The 24696-nt window shown below is 43.5% G+C and overlaps 1 protein-coding gene across 13 annotated transcripts in view; it reads left to right on the forward strand.

Moving 5' to 3' along the window:
- LOC127585698 (receptor-type tyrosine-protein phosphatase H-like) overlaps positions 1–24696 on the forward strand; it is a 123984-nt gene that overhangs the window by 59720 nt on the left and 39568 nt on the right. For 10 of the 13 annotated variants that reach the window (XM_052043385.1, XM_052043389.1, XM_052043390.1 and 7 more), the window contains 7 exons: positions 760–850; positions 2684–2760; positions 6116–6250; positions 7004–7120; positions 9479–9636; positions 10267–10402; positions 11083–12319. The exons of 1 other annotated variant lie outside the window; for it this stretch is intronic. In XM_052043385.1, coding sequence (XP_051899345.1) covers positions 760–850; positions 2684–2760; positions 6116–6250; positions 7004–7120; positions 9479–9636; positions 10267–10402; positions 11083–11223 — 855 coding nt within the window. In that variant the 3' untranslated portion in view covers positions 11224–12319. Of the gene's footprint in view, positions 1–759; positions 851–2683; positions 2761–6115; positions 6251–7003; positions 7121–9478; positions 9637–10266; positions 10403–11082; positions 12320–24696 lie in introns of those variants that run through there. 2 more of the 13 variants (XM_052043392.1, XM_052043394.1) reach the window with 1 other exon arrangement.

The raw sequence follows: 24696 nt of genomic DNA on the forward strand, positions 1-24696 counted from the left end.
TTCCCAAAACAATGCAGTCAGGATATCATAGATATGGTTCTAATACCAGTGTAGGATATGATACATTAACATAAAGCTGTTGCGGAATAGTAAAACTCTTGCTGGTGGTAAATCCTTTACTTGTCTATTGAATAGATCAATGATAATGCACACTCAAGTGTCTTTGCCACCCCATTTTTTTGTTTTTGTGTCCCCAAGATTAGGAACCACTGCCCAAGACCCCAGAGTAGCCATCAGAGAATGGGGGAGGGGGTTCTACTGGGGTCACAAGGTGCAATCAGGGACATTGGGGGGCTCCAGGGTCGGTGATTGCAGGTTCAGGTGCAGGGCTGATCAGGAGGTCTGGCATGATACGACAGTGGGATGTAGCGCATGATCAGTTTCATGTGAAATTGCATGGGGCGTGACTTCACACGATGTGCATCTGACACGATTTGTTCATCATGTGCACAAGCAGACAGGTGCCCAGAGTGGCACAAAATGACCCAGAAAAGACTATTATTACGTTTCACTCTGGTAAAATGCACTGCTGAAATAGCAGGGTTACACGATTGAATTTTTAAGACCTTGTGTTACAACCTCTTCCTAAAACTGGTGAGTTTTACAAGATTCATGAGCACACCAAGTACACAGTTTATCTTCTCACTGAACCGTGGACAGTGTTGTGCCCAGAGTAGATTTATAATAACATCATGGAGTCCAATAGGTTTGGATTCTCCTGACATGACTGACAAACAATCCCTCTTCAATTCGTTGTAGAGTCTGGCAAAAGTGGGTATAGACCAGCCGAAGGAAGTTTCCCAATTCACAGAAAACAAAGTAAAGAATCGATACATTAATATCTTCCCATGTAAGTACTCAGTTTGTCATTTACTCTGAAGATCTCGGCAATGGTCCTTTTCTTTCCATGCACCTACTTCTCCCCAGCCTTATGTCGGTGTTGCCCATGGATTATATGGAATCTATACCACAGCAGGCCATTCAGCCCATTTGTTCCATGCTGGTGCTTATGCTCCACTCAAGCCTCCTCTTGTCTTCTTGATGTAGATCTATCTATTTAACTCTTATCCCCTTGTACACTTGTCCATCATCCCCTTAAATGCATCCATATTATTCACCTCAACCACTCCAAGCGGAAGCAAGTTCTCACAACTCTTTGGGCAAAGAAGTTTCTTCTAAGGTCCCAAATGGATTTTTTGAAGTCCATTTTTTATTGATGGTGACTTGAAATCTATGTGGACTATTTGATTGGCATCCTATTGGCATGTTGGGGATGTGCAAATGTTAACTGATCTGTGCCCTATGCCTAAGTAATAAGGCAAACTGATAAAGGTGGGTCGAGAGAAATATTCTCTGCTGGTTGGGGACTTTGGAACCAGGTGGCAGAGTCTAAACATTAGGGCGAGGACTTTGATTGGAACTCTACATGCAGTGGTTGTAGCAATTTGGAACTTTCCTTGGCAAATGTTAGTTCCATGTTTCATGATAATAAAGGAGCCATTTAGCTCATTGCGTTCATGGCGGCTCACAGGGCAATCCCCCCCATAAGTTTGCCCTGTAACCTATTCTCCCCACATTCCCATCAACTGACTCTAAAGTGTACCACTCACCTACACACTACAGGCAACATACAGTGGCCAGTTAAACGAGTAACCCACACATCTTTGGGATGTGGGAGGAAACCGGAGCACCTGGAGGAAACCAACCTGTTCACAAAAAGAATGTGAAAACACCACACTGACAGCACTGGAGGTCAGGATTGAACCTATATCGCTGTGGCTGTGAGGCAGCAGCTTTACCAGCTGCACCATTGTGCCACCCTATAGTTGATGCTAAATTAAATTTTAATCTGAAAATGATAGATGTGGACATCAATGGTAAGACCAGCATCTATCGTCCATTTTAATTACTCTTAAACTGAATGACTTGCTGAGGTTATTTCTGAGAGCCGTAAAGCATGAACCAATTTAGTGAGCCAAACATTCCAGATAGGGATGGCAAATTTCCTTCCTTGAAGCATATGTGTGAGCCAGATGGGCTTTTGCAACAATCCAATAATTTCATGGTCACAATTATTGATGTTTTTATTTATTCCAGATTTATTTAACACAACTTAAGTGGCCTGAAATCTCTGCTGAGACTGCACCCAGAGGGAAGTGAGCATCTCTGGGCACCACAATGTAGGAAGAATCTGTATGCCTGTGAGGAAGGTCACTTTAGGTTTACCAAAATAAGACTCGAACTCCCCTAGAGGTCAAACTACAAGGAGAAATCACAAAAACTGGATTTATAGGGTTATTTGGATGAAGTTTTTAAAGTATTGAGGCAAACTGATAAAGGTGGACAGAGAGAAACATTCCTCTGTGGTATTTAAGTTCTTGATTCCAGATCCTGATATATATGGTAGTTGAGTAAATTATCCACAATGCTACCACACCAAGGATATTAAGAGACATAATGAAAAGGTGGGTAGATGAACAGGTCTGAGAGGCCAAATGACCTATCACTCTTTGTCAGTATCGATGCATCCATCAAAGATGTTGCAGTTAGCAGGTTCCAAAGGAAAGTTCCTTTCTCATAGATGCATAAGATGGCTTCTCATTCCAGTGAAGACACAAGAGACTGCATATGCTGTCTGTTGCTCATTCCAATGACATCGTTTTTTCTTCCTTGTTTCTTTCAGATGACGCTGCCAGAGTTAAACTCAGTTGTCAGCCTGACAGCAGCTCTTCCGATTACATCAATGCAAGTTACATGCCTGTGAGTTCTGTAGAGGGCCTGTTTCTGTAACTATGGAAACCCCACCCCAAACATTCAAAACAAAGGATTCTGAGAGACGGTGACTACCTCTGTCACCTGTCCAAGCTGTGAATTGAAAAGACTGAGGAAACAAGGTTTCAATCCCCTCAACTTTCCTGTTCTTGAAAGGTTATCTGAATCTGGGATTACTTCCTTATCTTGCTACTCTTACTCATTTTCAGGGTGAGGTCAAAATTTATTACCCATTTGTACTTTTCCATGAGAAGGTAGTAACGACAACTTAAGTGTTTTGCCAGAAGAATGTTTAGAATTAGTCACGTTGGTGTATGAATCAGGTCACATATTGGTCAGACTAGACAAGGGTGGCTGATTTTGTTCCTTCCTTCCCTGTTTCGATACTTTTGTTACCCAAGTACACTAAGGGATAACCGACAGTGGCCAGTTAACCTTCCTGCATGTCTTTGGGATGTGAGAAGAAACCAGAGCAGCCAGGAGAAACAGCGCAATCACAGGAAAATGTGCAAACTCCACACAGACGGCACCTGAGGTCAGGATTGAACAGGTTGCTGGATCTGTGAGGCAGTACCACCAACTGCTGTGCCATGCACAAAGGATTAGCATGAATCTGATGGGAAATTGCAATAAACTGGTAATTATATGGTCACCATTACAGATCCTAGCTTTTGTATTGCTTAATTCCCCATTATTTAACCGGTTAAATGTGCCAGCTGTAAGGATTTGAACCGTCTCTAGATCACAACTTCAGGTCTTTAAGTTACCTCCCAGAAACTTACCTTCTTGTTCCGAGCTCATTTACAAGAGCAAAGCATTCCAGATGCTGGGAATCTAAACTAAAATAGAAATTGATGGGAATAGTGGACAGGTTGGGCAGCAACTGCAGAAGGAGAAACAGAGTTAATGTTTCAAATCAAAGACCTTTGATCAAACCTTTGAATCTTTTCCAATTAAAGGTCTTCGACCTGGAAAGTTAATCCTGTCACTCTCTTTGGAACTATTGCCTGACCTGCTGAATATTTCCAGCATTTTCCATTTTATTCCCAGTTCATTTACTGATCTATTTTGTACCATGTGACTTTATAATAAGCCAAAGCATTTGGAAGCTTGGTTAGCTGGTGCTGAATCATAAAATCATAGAGGTATACCGCACAGATAAAGAAGCTTCGGCCCACTGAGTCAGTGCCATCTACCCACCCATTTACATCACATTTTATTCTCCCCACATTCTCATCAACTCCTTCCTGATTCTGCCACTCCTCTCCAGGCTAGGAGAAATTTACAGCAGCAAATTAACCCACGAGCCCAATTCTAATGAATGGCCTTCCACTTGAAATATTAACTCTGTTTCCCTTCCCACGGAAGCAGCTTGACCTGCTGAGTATTTCAGCTTTTTCCGTTTTTGTTTTAACCTACCACTCTGCACATTTTTGGGATGTGGGAGGAAACTGGAGCACCCTGTGGAAATCCATGCATTCACAGGGAGAACATGCAAACTCCACTCAGAATTCCTCATTGAAATGAATCCTTAGTTCATTTAAATGAATTAAATAGTCTGTCTCCAATATCTTAGAATTTTCCTCAGGTTGCTTGGACTGTGTTTTTCACTATAAGTACAAGAATCTTTTGGCTTTATTGCCATATTTTATCCTATCCAGCAAATGGAATCTATCAAAAGCATAATTTGGGAAACATTTACAGTGCACTTCTATATAAACTGTGCCTCGTATTTTGCTATAATGCTGGGAAATATATTTTTTTAGGGTACTGGATACCTGGTTACAAATGCAAAGAGGTTGAAAACCTCACTTTCAGGGTCAACATTTATTACCTATTTGTACTTTTCCATGAGAAGGTAGTAATGACAACTTAGTGTTTTACCAGAAGAAAGTTAGTAATTCATCACTTCAGTGTGTGATTCGGGTCACATATCGGTCAGGCTAGACAAGGGTAGATGATTTTGTTCCTTCCTTCCTTGTTTCGATTCTTTTACTACCCAAGTACACTAAGGGATAATCTACAGTGGCCAGTTAACCTTCCTGCATGTCTTTAGGATGTGAGAAGAAACCAGAGCAGCCAGGGGAAACAGCGCAATCAAGAGAAACAGCACGGGGCAGGCACGGTAGTGTAGCGGTTAGCGTAACACTATTACAGCGCCAGCAACCCAGGTTCAGTTCTGGCCACTGTCTGTAAGGAGTTTGTATGTTCTCCCCATGTCTGTGTGGGTTTCCTCTGGGTGCTCTGGTTTCCTCCCACATTCCAAAGACATACGGGTTAGGAAGTTGTGGGCATGCTATGTTGGCGCGGGAAACGTGGCGACACTTGCAGGCTGCCCCCAGAACACTCTACACAAAAGTTGCATTTCACCGTGTGTTTCGATGTACATGTGACTAATAAAGATATCTTACATCTTACATCAAAACAACTACAGCCCATTAAAAATCACTAACCTTACCAACATTTGGGTAACTCCCTTTGCTAGAACTAGATCAGAAAGCAGCAAGGTAGAAAACGTAAGAACACTGTGTGGAAACTCATTGGAGACATGTAGAGCAATTCTTCTATAGCACTTCTCCTGTGACTTCTACCACCAAGGACAATGGCAGCAGGTGCAGGGAACACCACTGACTCCAGGTACCCCTCTCAACCACACACCATCCTGGTGTTGAAGTATTTCTTCTTTTTCTTCTTCATCACTGGGTCTGAATGCTGTATGACCATTCTAGGTAATTAAGGATGGGCTATAAATGCTAACCTTGCCAGCAACACCACATTCCAAGACCGAATTATCACAAAAATTATCCCAAGTGCAATTGGGAAATTAAGTTTTAGAGTTTACATTTCAGCATATGTCCTCAGATTGCTTTAATCCCATGTGTAGTGTACAATCTCCCTACTTCTCTGAGACTATTGCCTAGACTCTCAAAAGTTGAACACACACTGGATGGTGCTAGAGAGGTGTAGTGTCTATGAGTTTCTTTGTGTTGGTGCAAGCACATGGGAAGGAGATCAAGCTATAAACAGAGCCAACAGCTGTAACTAGCAGGGCCTGGTACAGGAACACATTGAGGTCATATCAAGTTAACACTTGCCCTTAAAGTTAGCCTTACACTTAAATACATCCTAAGGAATGTATCAGCTCTGGTTGGTGTCTCTCGGGGTGAATGATTGCTCTGGGTATTAGTTGAGTAGCCTCTGCCAGACCCCATCTTTTGCTCCTGCCCCTCCCCCACTCTAAATATCCAGCCTCTCATATTCCAGCCAGGAGGGTACCTCTCCCCTCAGTTTACTTTTACTTATGTTGGCTTCTCTTCAGGGTTTTCCCGCTGGTTTCTCATAGGGTTACAATCTCGATAAGGCGTTCATTGCTGCCCAGGGACCCCTGCCGAATACAGTGGCGGACTTTTGGCGGATGATTTGGGAGCAGAAGTCAAAGGTTATTGTGATGCTGACCAACTGTGTGGAGCTAAGTCGGGTGAGTCCCTAATTCTCAGTTTGAGCCAGCCCCAGTCCCCAAAATAAACCTCTCAGTCTACGAGGGTGCCAGGATGGCATTCAGGGGTCTGCCCCAAATCGTGAAAGTGTCTCTGTTTGTTCACTGGCTGCAGAGAAATTAAGTATTAAAAAGTGAGCTTTCCAGGTCAGTTTCACTTTTTCAGGCCCAGTTACAAACAATGAGCTGGGAAGTGGAATTAAGGTGGATAATGTTTTCGGCCAACGTGAACATCTTGTGATGATTAGGCTCTCCCTGTGCCTTAAGCATCTGTAATCAAAATTTGGAAAACAGTATAAATTGTGGCAGGATACACATTAACAGTCTGAAAGACTACTTGAAGGATTGCCAAGTTAATGCTCCTTTCAAAGCTGTAGCTATCTTTCCACCAATCAAAGCCATAGAGATCTGGGCTGTTAACCCTGTACGGTTATTATATGGTGAGAAAGGGCCACCAGACAATGAAGGTTCTTTTGGATGTTAACCCAGTGTTTGGAGCTGGATCTCTGGTCTCCAACCACCAGGACTTACTGTGAGAAGTTTGATCCTGGAATCTTTTAACTCGTAGGCCAGAATGGTACCACTTGGTCGCAGTTAGTAGTATGGCTCATTGTGTAGAGGATTGCATAGCCAACTTCTTTTCCTGTCAGTCCCCTGACCAGCTGTCCAGTGTGCCCACCTATTATCCCTTATTTTGTGTGAAGCCCTACTTAAGCTTGTTTTAATTGGTTCCAGGTCAAATGTGAACACTATTGGCCAATGGACTTCGCCACCTATGGGGACATCACAGTGAATATCCTTTCAGAAGACATCTTGCCCGAGTGGACAATCAGGAATTTCAGCATCAAAAAGGTGGAGAGTCATTTACAAAGGGACATCAATAGAGAACTAGCTGATCACTGACTGATCATAGCCATCATTCATTAAATCAAAAACAACCCAAACATCACTACAAGAAAACTCTCAATCTCAGAACTATGGGTTAAAGTCCTCCAGAATCTTCATCATTTGTTTGAAATTGCTTGAAACCCAGTTTCTAAAATATGACTCGTTCGGATTTACGTGAATCATTTCCTCAGGGAGCTTGTTCTATTGACTTCTCATTCACACACTGAAATATGGTTTCTGTAGATGTTTTTTTCAACTTAATCTGCACCCACCCTCCATCCACCACCAAACCCCTTATCCACGTTTCAGGCTCAATCGTTCCAAAGCTCTCACTGTCTACATCCCTCATAACTTACAGCTCTTCCTATTACACACTGACTCACATACACCACCAGCCTTTCTGTCTGCTCATCTGTATTATTTCCCAGATCACCATCACCCTCTATTTAAAACTTTGGTCCTTCCTATCTATATAATCTGCAAACCTCTGGAAATTTGCATTACTCCCTTTGAATTCACCCTTTCTCTTTGCCTTATCAATTGTTTTTATTTCAAAAATATACTTAATTCATCATATATACAGTAAATACGACTGGTATGTCTTTCTCTACATTCAGATTCCATCAATTCAATACATTCTCTAATGGTGTGTTAGAGCAAATCATATTTCTTCCTTAAAAAATGCACTCCTGAAGTGTTTGACAGGCTGTTACACAGGGCCCAGCCCCTTAGTGTCCAATGGCAGCAGGACCCTCAACTGTGGTCCTTCCCCATAGAGCTTTTGCAGTGGCTGCACCAAGCTCCTTTGCCTCACTAGTAGTCATGGCTTCAGCTGCCGGGGTCATAAGCTCAGGATTTCCATCCCCACTCCTTTCCCTTTTCAACTTCCTTTAAACTGTTTTCTGCAACCAACCTGTCACCTTTTCCACAATATCCATTTTGTCTCCTCCTCAGGATGCTGCTTTGAAGTATCCTGTGGATGAAAAATGCCATTGGCCTTTGTTGAATGTTTTGGCAAAAAGTCGTCAACCAACATTGCTTAAACAAATTAGTTGGCCATTATTACATTGATACTGCTGGAGCTTGCTGTTCACAAATTGGCTCCTACATTACAATAGTGACTACCCTTCAAAATCTTCTTCATTGGCTGCAGTGCCATTTTGGAATTGTGAAAAATGCGATAGAAATGTAAGCCTAAATTACAAATTTCATTTTCATGAAAAAAATCACCCCTGGTCTTTATCCATGCTCAATAATGGAACAAGCTACTGGAAGAAGTAGTAGAGACAGGTACAATTACAATGTTTTAAGGACTTTTAGACAGGTTCATGGACAGGAAAGGTTTGGACAGACATGGGCCCAATGCAGGCAAACATGACTATCTGAGAAAGGCACCTTGGTCAGCATGGACAAGTTGCATCAAAGGACCAGTTTCCGTGTCGTACAACTCAATTTTCCACCTAACCTTTTTGTCAGTTATTTGTTTCCTTGGTTGGTTGATTGCTGCCCATTTCTTTGTCACCCTTCTTATTTCCCATGTAATAAAAACCAAAATATAATCATCAGATCAGGCAGCATCTGTAGAGAGCCAAACATTTAATGTTTCAGGTTGACTGTCCTTCTCAACAGAACTAGGAAAGAAGTAAAAAAGAAGGGAGGAGAGAGCAAAAGATGTCTGAGATATTATGGAAGGCAAGAAATTGACTTGTGCTAGGGCTGGGACATTAATACAGCCTTGTGCCATCAAATGTCTGAGCTACAATGTCAACAGGGTAAAGGTAAAAGGCAAAAGAACATCAACAGAAACATACAAGATCCTGAGGAGCCTTTGCAAGGCGGATGTGGAGAAGATGTTTTCTCAGGGAGAACCTAGATCAAGGGGTCACTGTTGAAAAGGCTGCCCATTCAAGACAGATGAGGTGAAATTTCCTTCAGAGGGTCGTGAATCTATGGATCTCTTTCTCAAAGGGCAGCAGAAGCAGCATCTTTGTACATTTTTAAGGTAGCGGTAGATAGATTCTGAATGAGCAGGAGGTGAAAGGTTGGATAGTAATAAAGAGCTGAGGTTAGAATCAGATCTTTTTGATTGGCAAAACAGGCCAAAGGGGCTGAGTGATCTACTCCTACTCCTAGTGTATTTGTTTGTAAGGTAATTGGACAAGTAAAGAAACAGATGAATGCAGATGTGGGATATGAGTGCTTGAAGCAAGAGAGGAAGATGAGTACCTGTGGACCTGGTTGTATTGGGATATGTCACTTCTGAAAGAGGAGGAGAACTAAGGGGAAAGGGGTTGTGACTGATGCTTTGCCTTCTTTAATTAGGCTGGATACTTAGAGCCACGTTTAATCACCCAGTTTCACTTCACTTCATGGCCAGATCATGGAGTGCCTAAAACCACAGAGAAGCTGCTGCAGTTCCAAAAGTTAATCCGGGATCACCTGAACAAGAATCAGGGAGGACTTCCTGTTGTACATTGTAGGTAAGCTGCTCAAAAGCTCTGCTTTGATCAGTATTGTCCACACTTCAACTCTTAGATAAGGCTATGTCTTAAAAGGCCTTTCAAGACTTTCATTACTGCCTTCTTATAAACTGCAATCCTTTTCTGCAGTCTTGTGGATTCTTCATTAATATATTCACTAGGGATTAGATTGTTAATTTCTTATTCTATTTAACAAGTTACAGATATTTTCCAGTTGAATAGTACAAAGTAGCAATAATGAGGTGTTCTGATGCATGCCTTATGGTGTGAGGGAGCTGGAATAACATTGGTAGAGAGACAATCACTAACACAGGTGCTGGGGAAGAGGGAACTGGATTAACATCAATGGAGATTGAGTCAGTAACAGGGCACTAGAGGGAAAGGGGTTACTGAAGGACAGTGAGGGGGCTGGATTAACATCAGGAGAGATACAGTCAGGCAAAGTGCTGGGAGAGAGAGGTTACTGAATGACTGTGAGAGAGGTGGATTATTGTTGGGTGAATAAAAAAATTCATAAGGAACACCTGATTTAATCAGAATTTTAATGACAGATGATGTTGCCATGGAGACCAAGAGAAGAAAATCAATATGTCAATTCTGTTTAAATGCAATGTTCCTGTTTAATTTCAGCGCCGGTGTAGGGCGGACTGGCACTTTAATAGCCCTTGACTATCTAATGCAACAGATAGAAAAGGAAGCAGTGGTCGATGTTTATGGGATCGTCTATAAAATGAGGATGAATCGGACGTGCATGGTCCAGACTGAGGTGAGGAGTCTACCTTCTTTTTCGGCTTTGGCATTATTCATCACCACTTTAAGTGATGTTCTCTCCAGCTTGGAATCTTGGCAAGCTCTTGACCAACTCCCAAACCACTGGGAATGTTTGATGGGACAGTGTAGAGGGAACTTTACTCCACTTCTAACCTGTGTTGTGCCCACCTGGGATTTTTTTGGGGGATGTGGGCATTACTGAAAAGACCCAGCATTTATTTCCTATCCTAATTGCCCTCAAGAGGACAGTGATCACAATGGGGATACTAACAGGTGTCCCACTTGTCAATCCCAGTGAACTCCTTCTGTCCTGCCAGCATGAACTGGAGCAGCTGAGTCAGAGACCACACCCATCCTGTTCAGTTTAAGACCAGCCTCCTTCATGTCATTTCCTTCCATGGCTAACTCCTTGTACAGTTGGTGCAGGAGAGGACATAGAAGGACCCTTCCCTGTCCAGGGCAGAGGTTGTCAACCCTTCAGCCATCATTAAAGCCTTGAAAATGTACGAGAAGGTTGTACTTTTGATGAGCAGGTGAAGTTCCTGCAGGTGAGTGTTTGATGACAGTGAGACCCATCATCTTCTCCTTTTAATAACCATATGATTTACTTTCAATATGGATGTCTCTATCATCTCACTGCGAGTAACACTTGTGTCTCATCTTCTGTTTTTTCAGTGTCAGTATATCTTCCTACACCAGTGCATTCTGGACATGATTCAAAATAAATGCGTCAGTGAACCCATCTACCAGAATCAAATGGACCTCATCTACCAGAACGTCAGTGCCATCAAAGCTGCGAATAATCACCACAATTAGAGTTGCATCACCATTCCCTGCAGTCGTGTTGCCATAGATACAGGGTGCACCCTGACTGTAACCATGTGTTGTGCCTTTTTCCTTTATTCCACCATTCCTGATCCTGTGAAGACTGCACTGAAATCAGCAGAGGGCTATCTCCTTTCCAGTCTTTTATACTCACTCGGGTGCCATTACTTCACAGTCTGGTGTGTCCAAACTCTCCAGTTCACCATCTGTGAATTCTACCTCTGGCTCACTATCTGCTCCAGTGCATCCATGTCTGTCTCACTGTTTGCATGTATCCCTCTGTATATCAAATTATCCCATCATTCCTGTCTATTGCACTATTGCTGTCTCTATCTCACATTATTTCACCGACATCTCTATGTCTACCTCACTGCCTCCATACATGACTCGATGCTCTGTCAACATCAAACCGCTTTGTCCCCCTGTTCTGCTGTTAGTCTCTGTCCATCTGTCCCACCATTTCTGTGTCTCTGCATATGTCAAACTATACATCTGTATGCCCCATTGTCTCTGTTCCATGGCCTGTGACATTGTCTCTGAGCAACTGTCTGTGACTCATCTCTGGTCTATTATCCCTATCACTGTCTCCATTTCTGACCCATTGTCTGTGACTCCATCTCTGTCCCGCTGTCTCAGAGTCTGTGCTGCTGTCCTTTCCAGGCATATCCCACTCTTTTTAGAAGCAACCTACTTCCTCTACACTCCTCCCACTATCTCAATGATCTAAATGTACTAATTATAACATTTTTCTTTGACTTTCTAACTCTGATTAAAGCACTGTTTTTAATTTACTAAGGGAGTTGCATTTGGAATTAAGAGCTGTGGTTTAACACCCTTGTGGCCTCAGACTCGTTGGGTTTGATCCAGCCATACATTCCGTCCTGCACCACTGCTCTGGGCCACCTCAGATCACCTCTTGAACAAGAGCCACATCCTGCGGTGGCTGGAGGTCAGAAAGAAACACAGAATTGGGAGCATCACAGAAGAGAGAAACAGAAGTTAACATTTCAGATTGATGAACTTTGATCCAAACTCTATTCTGATTTATAATTATTCAAAGTAATAAAGATGAAATTTATTTGTTGTATGTGAAGCTCAGCTGCTATCGATGGGAGAATTTGGGTAAAAGAAGAGATGGGAGCCTGTTTGAGAGCACCTGGTACAGCACAGTAACAGGCCCTTCGGCCCACAATGTCTGTGCTGACCATGATGCTAATTTAGACTGCACATCTGCCTGCACATGGTCGATATCCCCCCATTCCCTCCCTGTAAAAGTGAGTGAATGTGACAAAGGATAAAAGTATGGTGAATATCTGAACAAATGCACGTTAGAGTGAGCGTGTGTGTCTTTGGCAAGAAATATGAGGATCAATCACTTCACCCTGTCCAGCTGCTTTTCCTAATGCAGCTGAAGGAAGTCCCAGAGCCAGTCAGTTTGATGTCCCATTCCTCAATAGCCCTCCCCCCTTTGATATTTACCCCCCAATGTTGGCACTCAATGCCCCTCTCAACTCCACCCACCCTCGTCCATTCTGCTCATCTCCTCAATGCCACGCTCCCCACTCAATGTCCCGTCCCTCTCCTTGCCACACCCTCACTCAAAGGCCCTTATGCCCCATCCCACTAAATAACTCCCTCTTCAATGCCACCCACTCAGTGACCCCCATCCATTCAATTCTCCCCACTTATGACCCTCCACAATGCCCCATGCATGGCGCCCCTCTGCATCCCAAGTGCCAGTCACCACGATTCCCCTCTCCAGTTCCCTACCTATTGCTCTCTGTTGCTCACAATGCTGAGGTCTGTGGCCTTAAGTCTATTAAATTACAGCCCTGCTTGTGAACACCGGGGAGGAGAGAAGCTACCATGGCTCAGGGTGAATCAGAAAAAGACATTTGTATTGAGTTTTATGGTGCTGGTACAGACTCACTGGGCTGAATAGCCCTCCTTCACTGTCTTAAGGAAATATGGAAATTAACTATTATCCCAAAGTAAGATCACAGCTTCTGTTTGACATCCCAACGAAGGGTCCCAACCCAAAACGTCGACTGTTTATTTCCCTCCGTAGGTGCTGCCTGACCTGCTGAGTTCCTCCAGCAGTTTTGTGTGTTGTTGTTCCAGATTTCCAGTATCTGCACTCTCTTGTGTCTCCATTCTGCTGGACGAGGTTGTAAAGGAGCTGAGGCTCCCATTAAACCGTTGGGAGGTTTCCTTCAGGAAGTATGGTGATGGATCTCGAGACCCCGCCTCATGAGGAGAGACAGCAGTGAGGAGGTGGCTGACACAAATTGTTCTTCATGGAGCCTATTCTCAAATGCTCTCAGTGTATAACCAGTGGGCAGCAGTCTCACATCTAAATTACAAGGCTGTGGCTTCCACGTGCTGCTCACAGCTCCAGTGACCTGCGTCAATCCTGAGCTCCCCTGTCGTCTGTACTCCCCCTGGGTGCTCTGGTTTCCTCCCAAAGACATGCAGGTTGGTAGGTCAATTGGCCACCGCAAATTCTCCCTAGAGAGTACATGAGTGAGTGGTAAAATCTGGTGGGAGTTGACAAGAACCAGGGGAGAATAAAATGGGATTAACGTCAATGGGTTTTGATGGTTGGTGTGGACCCAGTGGGCTGAAGGTCCTGATTCTGTGCTGTATGACTCTGTAAGTCTTTGGACAAAGAAGGGGGTGACTTTGCTGAAACATGAGTTTCCACGTAGGCATAACAGTGTTCATGTTGAGATGTTTCCTCAGTGGGAATCTCAAATGGGGGATTGTAGTTTCGAGATAAGGGGGCGATAACTTAAGAATGAGATGAGGATGCATTTCTTGCAGAAGGTGGTGAATTCTCTGCCCCAGAAGGTTGTGGAGGCTACATCACTGGACGCATTTAAAGCAGAGGTAGATTAACTTTTGGGGAATTGAGGACTATGAGGAACTAGCACAGGAGTTGAGGCCTGGAGAAGATCAACCATGATCAATGCTGGGACAGGTTTGAGGGCCAAGTGGCTTACTCCTCTTATTTTCTTGTGTTCTCTTATGTCTAATGAATGTGCATTGAAATGGAAGTTGATGTTCCAGTGCAGTGTGAGGGAGTGCCGTGCCATCAATGATACCATCTTTCGGATGTTAAATCAAGGCCCCTTTTGCTCTCTCCAGAGACTGTAAAAGATCAGTGGCCTTGATTCTGAAAAGGAGCAGGGCAGTTACCCCAGCATTGTGTTCAATATCCCCAAGCATCACCAAAGCATGGCAGAGGGAGTCTGCTGTGCATAAATTGAATCCCTGAATCCACGTGATGAAGGATTTTAATTTGCTGTTAAAGAGCTCTGCAATGTTCCGAAAGGTGACATAACCCCAATAATCCACTATTTTATCGTTCAGAAATCCTCATCATTCAGCACCTAGCTCACCCGGTTTTGTTTCCAGCATTCCCTTTAAATTCACCAGAGCCCTATTCCCACATTCTCTTTCAACTCACTGGGGCCCCATTCCCACACTGTCTTTAAACTTACCAGGTACTCATTCCCACACCCCCTTTAAACTCACCAGGACCCCATTCCCACATTTCTTTTAGACTCACATGGGCCCCGTTCCCACACTCCCTTTAAACACAACAGGTTCCCGTTCGCACGCTCCTTTGAAATTCACTGGGCCTTCTATTCCATGCTCCCTTTAAGCACACCTTGTTCACTAAAATATTATACTACGATGTAACATTTAAAAAACAAGTGAAATAAAAGTGTGTTGGTGATTAATAGGAACAACATCCAACAGTCTGAAAAAAAAACTGCCAGTCCATCACCATCTAATCCTGAGGATGCCAGATTATCGGAGATTTACTTTAAATGCAAATCCCTCTTTAGGGTAGAAAATCGGGTGTTTGGTTTATGTGACACAAGAGCCACAGTAATGCAATTACTGCCCTCCAACATGGCCTGATAAGCCATATCAAATGTCTTTAAGAAGATGGCTCATCGCTATTTACACAGGGGCAATTAGGAATAGAAATAAACACCGGCTTTACCCACATCCCATACATGAATAACAGGAGTATCTATACATGGGATTGGGTGAGCAAACATGTTACTCTGCTGTGAATTGACTGTTCAGAATCTGTACATGGGAGTGGATGAGTGAAAAGGTTAATCTGCTGGGAAACAGGCAGCTGCATGTTTATACATGGGCAGAAGTGAGTGGAAGGATTAATCTGCTGCAAAACAGCCTACATAGTCTCTTTACAAAGGGAAATGTAAGTGGAATGGTTAAATTGCTGGGAAATGACTGTTCATTATTTGTACATGGGAACGGGTGCATGAATGGGTTAATCTGTTGTAAATTGAATACAGGTGACTGCTATGTTACGGGGTGTTGCAATCCTCATAAACATGATTTTCCATAATGTGAAGCCACATAATCTGTACATACATCACAAAGTGTGAGTTGAAAAAAAGATGAATTTTATTTATTTACAATTTTCACATAAATTCTGTACATGTATTTGTATTCCATATCCTAGATTTTTAGGCAGTGGGTTGTGAATTCCATATGGGTGAATCTCCATTACCCGAACTGCCATAACACAAGGATCACCTTTACTTAGAATCTGGATGCAGAAGGATATGAATGTACAGAGGATATGCCAATAATTGGAAACAGGAGTTAATCAGCTGGGGAAATTGGCTGTTGATTGTCCATACAATGGTAGAGTTGAGTGGACATTTAAACTATTGGAAATAGATTGTTCATGGGAGTTGGAGAGTGAAAGAGTTAATAAAAATTTTTTAAAAACTGCAGATGCTGAAAATCTAAAATAAAAGCAGAAAGTTCTGGAAATACTTAGCAGGTCAGGCTAGATATGTGGGAAGAGAAAAAGAATTAACATTTCAGGTTGAAGACCCTTCATCACACTGGGAAGGAGACAAAGGAAGCTCACTGCAGGATGGGTGGGGGAGGGGAGGTGTTTCTGATAGAGTAAAACTGGGGTGACCAGGGTAAAAGAATTTATTGGGAAAGCTGCAGTGATGTCTCTCAGGGCAAAACATAGGAGGTTGGACTGAGAGTCCAGGCTGCCCTGAACCAGCATCCCTGCAGGAAGAGTTTTTTATGCCAATAATTGGAAACAGGAGTGCATGAACAAGTGAGACAATGTTTTCTGGAAGTACACACCTGCACATAAGTTCCCTGAGACAGATAACACCTGTAAACACTCCAAATGAAGGGTTGCTCTCTCTCAGCAGTTGCCTGGAAGGATGCCAACAAGTTGACATGAAAAATTTGAGCTGAACCTTGCTGTTAAAACCCCAGCTGGGAATGCACTGTGAGATTTAGTACTGGATCAAGCTGCCTGCCACCTTTTGCAAAGAGAAATACACCTGAAACTGAGCAGTGGTTCTAGACAGAGAACAATTGTTAACAGGTCACTGTTATAAGTGCAGTAAAGCAAAAGAAATTCATAAACTAACTGCAGCTTTCACTTCCTTATTGGGCTGGGCAAAAGCTAAGTTTATTCCATTGTGGACTCAATCATTAATGCAGATACCATCACAATGTCAAACAGAATAAGATGACTCACACCAACACAGGGACGGAAATATATTTCCTGCCAGTGGAGCTTAGCAGGAGAGAGGTTTCTGAAATTGTTGAAGTGGTCTTGGATTGAAACTGGCAGGACTCCCTTTAACTGCTGGCTGCTGCTGTTACTATCACTGATCTCAACTTGGGTAAGACGTACCATGTCTATCACATTATTGAACGCTATAGTCTAATCAAATCACTTCTTTTGTGTGTGTGAAGGTGCTTTGTTTTAATTTTGGCAATTAATTATTCTATTGTTAAAGATGAATTTAAATTTTTTTCAGTAGGACGAGTAGAGAGATAAAAAAAATGATTTGAGTGCAGTATTACAGAGAGAGGAATTACATGGGGTGTGTTAAAGAACTGAGGGTTACAGAGAAGATGATGAGGAGAGGATGATGTCACAGTGAGTGAATTGTTGCAGGGAGCTGGGGTTAGGATGAAGGATGTTTTACAAATGATTACAGCAGGTTGAGAGTCCCATTTATGAGGGAGTTACAGTGACCTGTGCATCATAGTGAGAAGGAAGTGAGAGCAAGATGTATTAGGGTGATGGGAATGTTAGAATGGGGGGGGGCGGTACAGTGAGGGCATGCTACAGAATGGGGGGGGGGGGGAGTACGGTGAGAGCATGCTACAGTGAGGAGTCCCTACACTGAGGAGAGTGATACAGTGAGAGAACGATAAGGTAAAACAAGTACATCAAGCAGACTGCAGAGAATGTTGAAGTGAGGGAATGTACTGATATAATGCTACAGTGAGGGTGATGTAGAGATGGGGCATTACAGTGAGGGTTTGTTATAGTGAGGGGAGTGTTATAGTGAGGGAAATGTTACAGTAAGGTATTAGTTGGAGAGGCTTATCTTTCCACAAGTTCAGAAGAATGAGCTCACTATAACACTACCTTATTTTACCACTCCCTTGTTCTGCAGCTCCATCGTTGTAACACTCCCTTGCAGTAGCACTCCCTTGCTCTACCGTTCCCTCACTGTAATACTCCCTGTTGTAACAGCCCCACACTATACAACTCCCTCACTGGAACTCTCCTCTTGTTGTAATACCTCACCTCACTGTGATACCCCTTCACAGTAACACCTGAGGGTCATTTCTCACACACCTATCCTCCTGAGTTCGGCCTGAACCAATCCCGTATGGTAAAATTAATCAAAGTTTACAGGGCGTCAAAATTCAGAATACCCTTAAACATTGAAAAGATTAAGCAAGGACCATAAACAATAGATGAAAAGGTACAAACAATATGATGTTAAATGTTAAAAGAAATTACTGTATGTTATAAGATGTAAACTGTTTTACAGTAATGTGACTTCCATAATATGTACCTTGCACAGCTGTAACAATATACTCATGTAACTCTCTCTGTTACTCTGTACAGGTGTTTCAACTCTGTCTGCACTTCCCTTGCAAGTTATTCTTTGACTTTATATAATCAATGTGTGTTGGCAATCAACTCTGTCCACAATTTCCTTGTAAGTTGGCAGAGCTTGTCCTGAGCCCTCCTTACTTTTAAGGCCTGCTACAAGGTCCTGAGCTGTCTTACAAAGAAATGTTCAGATTCAACCATGAGTGCAACAAAAATGCTTTGATGGGAAAAAGTTTGAATCTATCAGGATTCTGAAAAGTTGGTGGATGGGTTTCACACTAGTGACACTTGGAAGGTTTACCACATCTAATTAAGGTTGGAGACAGGAGCAGTCAGATTGGCATCTTCCTCATTATGCCATGAGCTGTGTACTTTTGGTGACATTGCCACATTGCAGGAAGCCTGGATAGAAGCAACACGCAAAAGCACTGGAGGATCTCAGTGGGTCAGGCAGCATCTGATGGCATAAACATCAAATTCTCAAACTTCCGGTAACCGCTCCCCCCTGTCCCTTTTATCCCCCTTTTTTCTTTTCTCTCGTCCTGATCCAACTGGCCCCCGTCACCCTATCTTTCCCCTCCCCTCCCCTACCTTCACCATCTGCCCATCACCCACACACTCCTCTCACTGGTTCCCCTCCCCGTCTCCCTCCCTTTATTCCATGCTCCACCATCTCCTCCTATCAGATTACATCTTCTTCAGCCCTCTGTCACTTCCAGCTATCACCTCCCAGCTTCTGACATCATCCCAACTCTCCTCCTTCCCTCATCTGCCTATCACGTGCCGCCCCCCCCCATCTGAATCCACCTATCACCTGCCAGCTCTTGCTCCACTCCTTCCCTTCACCAGATGAAGGGTCTCAACCCAAAACGTTGACTGTCCATTTCCCTCCACAGATGCTGCCTGACCCGCTGAGTTCCTCCAGCACCTTTGTGTGTTGTTCCAGATTTCCAGCACCTGCAGTCTCTCTTGTGTCTCCAGTCTAGATAGAAGCTTGTGTTTGTCCAAATAAATTCTTCAGGATTTCCTTTCAGTGTGTTTGAAAAGCTCAGCACAGATTTTCCAAGTTCCTTCCAGTTCCAAGGAATTTCCCATCAATTTTAATGAACTGTGACTTAAGCATTTCTTGCTAAATGTCTCTGACTGCACTTTCTTCCTGGTGTGATACTCCCCTTATGGTAACACTTCTCTCACTGTTACACACCCATTACTGTTACACTCTCCATGCTGTAAAATTCTCCTCACTGTGGTACTACTCACTGTATCACTCCCTTACTGCTGCACTCCCCACCGTAACGACATCTGCACTGTAATGTCCTTCCCTCTGTTGTCCTTCTTACTGTAACATCCCCCTCGCTGTAACCAGTCTCCTCACTGTAACACCCTCACTGCTGTTACATACTCCTTCCTGTAGCCAATCTTCGCTCTATAAACTCCTCCACAATGAAATTCTATTTGCTGTGACATTTCCCTTAATGGAACACCTTCCTCACTGTAAAACCCTCTGTGCTCTAACACTCTTAGTAACATTACAATCACTGTAATACCCATTCACTGTAACACCCCTCTCATTAACACCCCTTATTGTACAAATTACTTGCCAGCATAGTGGTACAGCAAATGGGTGTATATTACAAAGGATCATAAGTAATAGAAGCAGAAGAAGGCTATTGTGCCTGTTTTGCCACTCAATAAGATCATGGCTGATTTTTTTTTACTGCAGTGCCACTTTCTTACTCTAACCATGTAACCCTTAACTCCCCTGATATTCAAAAATCCATCCGAATATGCTCCGCAACTGAGTCTCCACAGCCCTCTTGGGTGGAGAATTCCAAAAACTCATTCTTCTCTGAATGAAGAAATTTATTCTCATCTTAGTCATGAATAGCTGACCCCTTATTTTGAGATTCTTAGCCATAGTTCCCCAGCCAGGGGAAACATCATCCCTGCAGCTACCCTGTCAAGCCTCGTAAGAAGGTAGGAGGGGAAAGATTTAAAGGGGACCTGAAGGGTAGGTTTTTCACACAGGGGTTGGTAGGCATATGGAACAAGTTGCCAGAGGAGGTGGTACAATTGGTACAAAAACATTTAAAAGACATTTAGGTACATGGATAGGAAAGGTTAAGAGGGATATGGGTCAAACACAGGCAAATAGGATTAGCATAGATAGACGCCTGGGTCGGCATGGACAAGTTAGGCTGTAGGGCCACTTTCCCTGCTGTATAACTCTGACACAATGTTTTTTTTCCCCCAGGTATAGTTATTACAGTCATAGGGCCTGTGTCAATGCTGTATTGCTCCAGCCCAACAAATCCGTGCCAACCACATTGTCCACCCAGCTAGTCCCAATTTTCTGAATTCAGCCCATATCCCTCTAAGCCCCAGCTCTCCATGTACCTATCTAGGTGCTTCATAAATGATACTATTGTACCTGCCTCAACCACTTCCTCTGGCAGCTCACTCCAAATATTCACCACCCTCTGCGTGAAAAAGTTGTCCCCCAGATCTCCTAAATCTTTCCCCTCTCACCCTAAACCTATGCCCCCTAGTTTTGGACTCCCCTACCCTGGGGAAATGACTGTAACCATCCACCTTTTCTATGCCTCTCATAATTTTAAACACTTCTATAAGGCTGACCCTCATTCTCCTACTTTCCAAGGAACAAAGACCTAGCCTGGCCAACCTCTCCCTATAACTCAGGCCCTCTAGTCCTGACAACATCCTCATAAATCTTTTCTGCACTCTTTCCAGTTTAACTACATCTTTCTTGTAACAGGGTGACCAAAACTGTACACAGTACTCCGTGCAGCCTCACCAATGACATATATAACTGCAACATAATGTCCTAACTCCTATACTCAATTCCCTGACCAATGAAAGCCAGCGCGCTGTGCCTTTTTCACTACCCTGTCTACCTGTGACACCGCTTTCAGTGAACTATGCACTTGTACTCCTTGGTCCTTTCTGTTCCATTACACTTCCTAGTGCCCTGCCATCCATAGTTTAAGTCGTACGCTGGTTTGACTTTCCAAAATGCATCACCTCACACTTATCTGTATTGAAATCCATTTGCACTCCTCGGCCCACTTCCCTAACTGATCAAGATCCTCCCTGTAATCTACGACAACCTTCCTCACCATCAACAACACCTCCAAATTTCGTGTCATCTGCAAACTTACTGATCAAGCCTTGTGCATTCACATCCAAATCACTTAAGTATATAAAATGAATAACAAGAGTCCCAACACCAACCCCCGCAGCACACCATTAGTCACCGGCCTCCATCTGAGAAACAACCTTCAACCACCATCTTCTGCTTCCTACCTACGAGCCAATTTTGAATCCACCTAACTAGCTCTCCCTGGGACCTAACCTACCAGACCATCCTACCATGTGGGACCTTGTAGAAGGCCTTGCAAAAGTCCAAATAAACATCATCCACCCGCTCTACCTTCATCTATCCTTTCGGTTCCCTCTTCAAAAAACTTTAAAAGATTTAGCAAACTTGATTTTCCATGCACAAATTCATGCTGATTCCTCCTAATCAGACTTTGTCTATCCAAATGCTGGTATGTCCTGTCCCACAGAATTCCCTCCAGTATTGGTATTGGTATTGGTTTATTATTGTCACTTGTACCGAGGTACAGTCAAAAGCTTGTCTTACAAACCGATTATACAGGTCAATTCATTACACAGTGCAGTTACATTGAGTTAGTGCAGAGTGCATTGATGTAGTACAGGTAAAAACAATAACAGTACAGAGTAAGGTGTCACAGCTACAGAGAAAGTGCAGTGCAATAAGGTGCGAGGTCACAAGATAGATCGTGAGGTCAGAGACCATCTCATTGCATAAGGGAACTGTTCAATTGTCTTATCACAGTGGGGTAGAAGCTGTCCTTAAGTCTGGTGGTACGTGTCTTCAGGCTCCTGTATCTTCTACGCGATGGAAGAGGAGAGAAGAGAGAATGTCTCGAGTGGGTGGGTTCTTTGATTATGCTGGCTGCTTCACCAAGACAGTGAGAAGTAAAGACAGAGTCCAAGGAGGGGAGGTTCGTGTCCGTAATGCACTGGGCTGTGTCCACAACTCCCTGCAGTTTCTTGTGGTCCTGGGCAGAGCAGTTGCCGTACCAAGCTGTGATACATCCAGATTGGATGCTTTCTATGGTGCATCTGTAAAAGTTGGTGAGAGTCAAAGGGGACAAACCAAATTTCTTTAGCTTCCTGAGGAAGTAGGGGCGCTGGTGAGCTTTCTTGGCTGTGACTCCTACGTGATTTGACCAGGACAGGCTGTAATTTCCCCACCACTGATATCAGGCTGACTGGCCTGTAGTTTCCTAGCTTCTCCTTGCTATCCTTCTTAAACAACGGAGCCACATTAGCCACCTTCCAGTCTTCAGGAATTTCACCAGTGGCTAATGATTAAGTGATATCTCCACAAGGGCCTCAGTAATTTCTTCTCTAGCCTTCCACAAAGTCTGAGGATGCACTTGGTCAGGCCCTGGGGATTTCTCCACGTTAATGTGATGTAAGGCTGCAAATACCTCCTACCTGGTACTATGAATGTTCTCCAAAATATCTCCACTAGTTTCCCTTATCTCTAGAGCAACCATGATTTTCTCCTCAATAAACACCAAGGAGAAATATTTGTTAAAAATCCCACTCATCTCCTGTGGCTCGAGACATAGGCAGCCCTGCTAATCTCTAAAGGGACCTACTCTCTCCCTGGCCGCCCTTTTACTCTTAATATAGCTGTAGAACCTCTTGAAATTTTCCTTAACCTTACCTGCCAGATCCACCCCATACCCTCTCTTTGCCCTCCTGATTTCCTTCTTGTGTATTCTTAATCTTTTTATAATCATCTAGGGATTCACTTGTCCCTGGCATCCGAAACCCAATCTATGCTTCCTTTATTTTCTTGGTCAGAGTCTCAGGTATCCCTCATCAGCCAGGGTTCCCTAAACTTGCCAGGTTTACCCTTTACCCAAACAGGAACATTCTGCCCCTGGACTCTTGATATCACACTCTTACGAGCCTCCCACTTGCCATTCATTCCTCTCCCTACAAGCAGGCTCACCCAATCGCCCTCTGCTAGATCCTGCATAATTCCCCCAAAATTAGCTGCTCCAAACAGGAACATTCTGCCCCTGGACTCTTGATATCACACTCTTACGAGCCTCCCACTTGCCATTCATTCCTCTCCCTACAAGCAGGCTCACCCAATCGCCCTCTGCTAGATCCTGCATAATTCCCCCAAAATTAGCTCTGCTCCAGTTTAGGACCCTAACCTGTGGACCTGTCCTATCCTTTTTCATCACTATCTTAAAACTAATAGAATTATGGTCACTGGAGCCAAAGTTCTCCCTGACTGCTACTTTGCTTGAATCACCTGAAGGGATGGAATTTGAACTCTTGTTTCCAGGCCTCTGTTCATTTCCAATATCAACCATTATGTAACCAAGCCGAAGGGAGTGAACAGTCCACCCCAGGGATGAAGGATGGCCTGTATTGTTGCATTATTAGTGCTTGGTCAGAACAGTCTAGGTGGTCCCAAAGGCCTGTTTCCATGCTGTAGGTCTCTATCACTCTAAATTGGAAAATAGCTTTAGACCAACAAGGACCTTCATGCCATTGTTAATCTCATCTATTATTGGCATAAAGGTCAGGCAATAACTATTTTAATTTGCATCAGCAACATTCACTGATGATTTACAGTGACATAAAAGTTCTAATAAATCTGCAGGGTCATTAGAAAAGTTTAAACTTTCCTTTTCATAGTGCTGACAATAATTAGATTTGACTTTAAGGTGTAAAGGTCTTCAGATTCATAATTCAATTATTTCCCACTGTCCCCACCTCTACCTCTCTTCTGCTGTGTCGAAGGTCACAAAGTCATAGAGCCAGACAGCACACAAAACAGGTCATTCAGCCCACTATGTCAATGCCGCCTATGGTATCTATCTACATTAATCCCATTCACTTGCATGTATCTGGTGAGGGGGTAAATGTTCCCCCCACCCCTCCCCGTACAGCAGCAATTGCATTAGGCTGCTTGTTTTAAAGAATGTGAGCTGCTTTACTGGACAACTGGCTGAAGTAGAGAGAGGGAGAGGGCAGGTGGAGAGGGACTATAACACGGCAAGTGGAAGAAGGGGGATGGGAGAGAGAAAGAAAGACATGTTTCTATTGCAACATGCAGGACATTCCAATGAACGTCTTTTGTAAGTGTTGTCCATATAGGAAAGCAGGAAATGCAGCAGCCAAATGAGGCACAGCAAGAGAAATGAGGCCAGAAACATCAATGTGATAAGCTGATAATCTGTTTTAGTTTTGCTGAGTGATCCAGGACACAGGGCAGAACTCCCTAGCTCATCTTCATAATGGGATCTATAATGTCCACCTGACAGGGCAGACAGTTCAACTCATCCGAGAGACAGCATTGCTGCACTAGAAGTATCAGAATGGATTTTGTGCTCAGCTTTCTATGGGGGACTTAAACTAACAGACTCCCGCGGAATCAT

This window comes from Pristis pectinata, chromosome 33 (assembly GCF_009764475.1).
Source record: "Pristis pectinata isolate sPriPec2 chromosome 33, sPriPec2.1.pri, whole genome shotgun sequence".
In the NCBI taxonomy this organism is placed as follows: Eukaryota; Metazoa; Chordata; class Chondrichthyes; order Rhinopristiformes; family Pristidae; genus Pristis; species Pristis pectinata.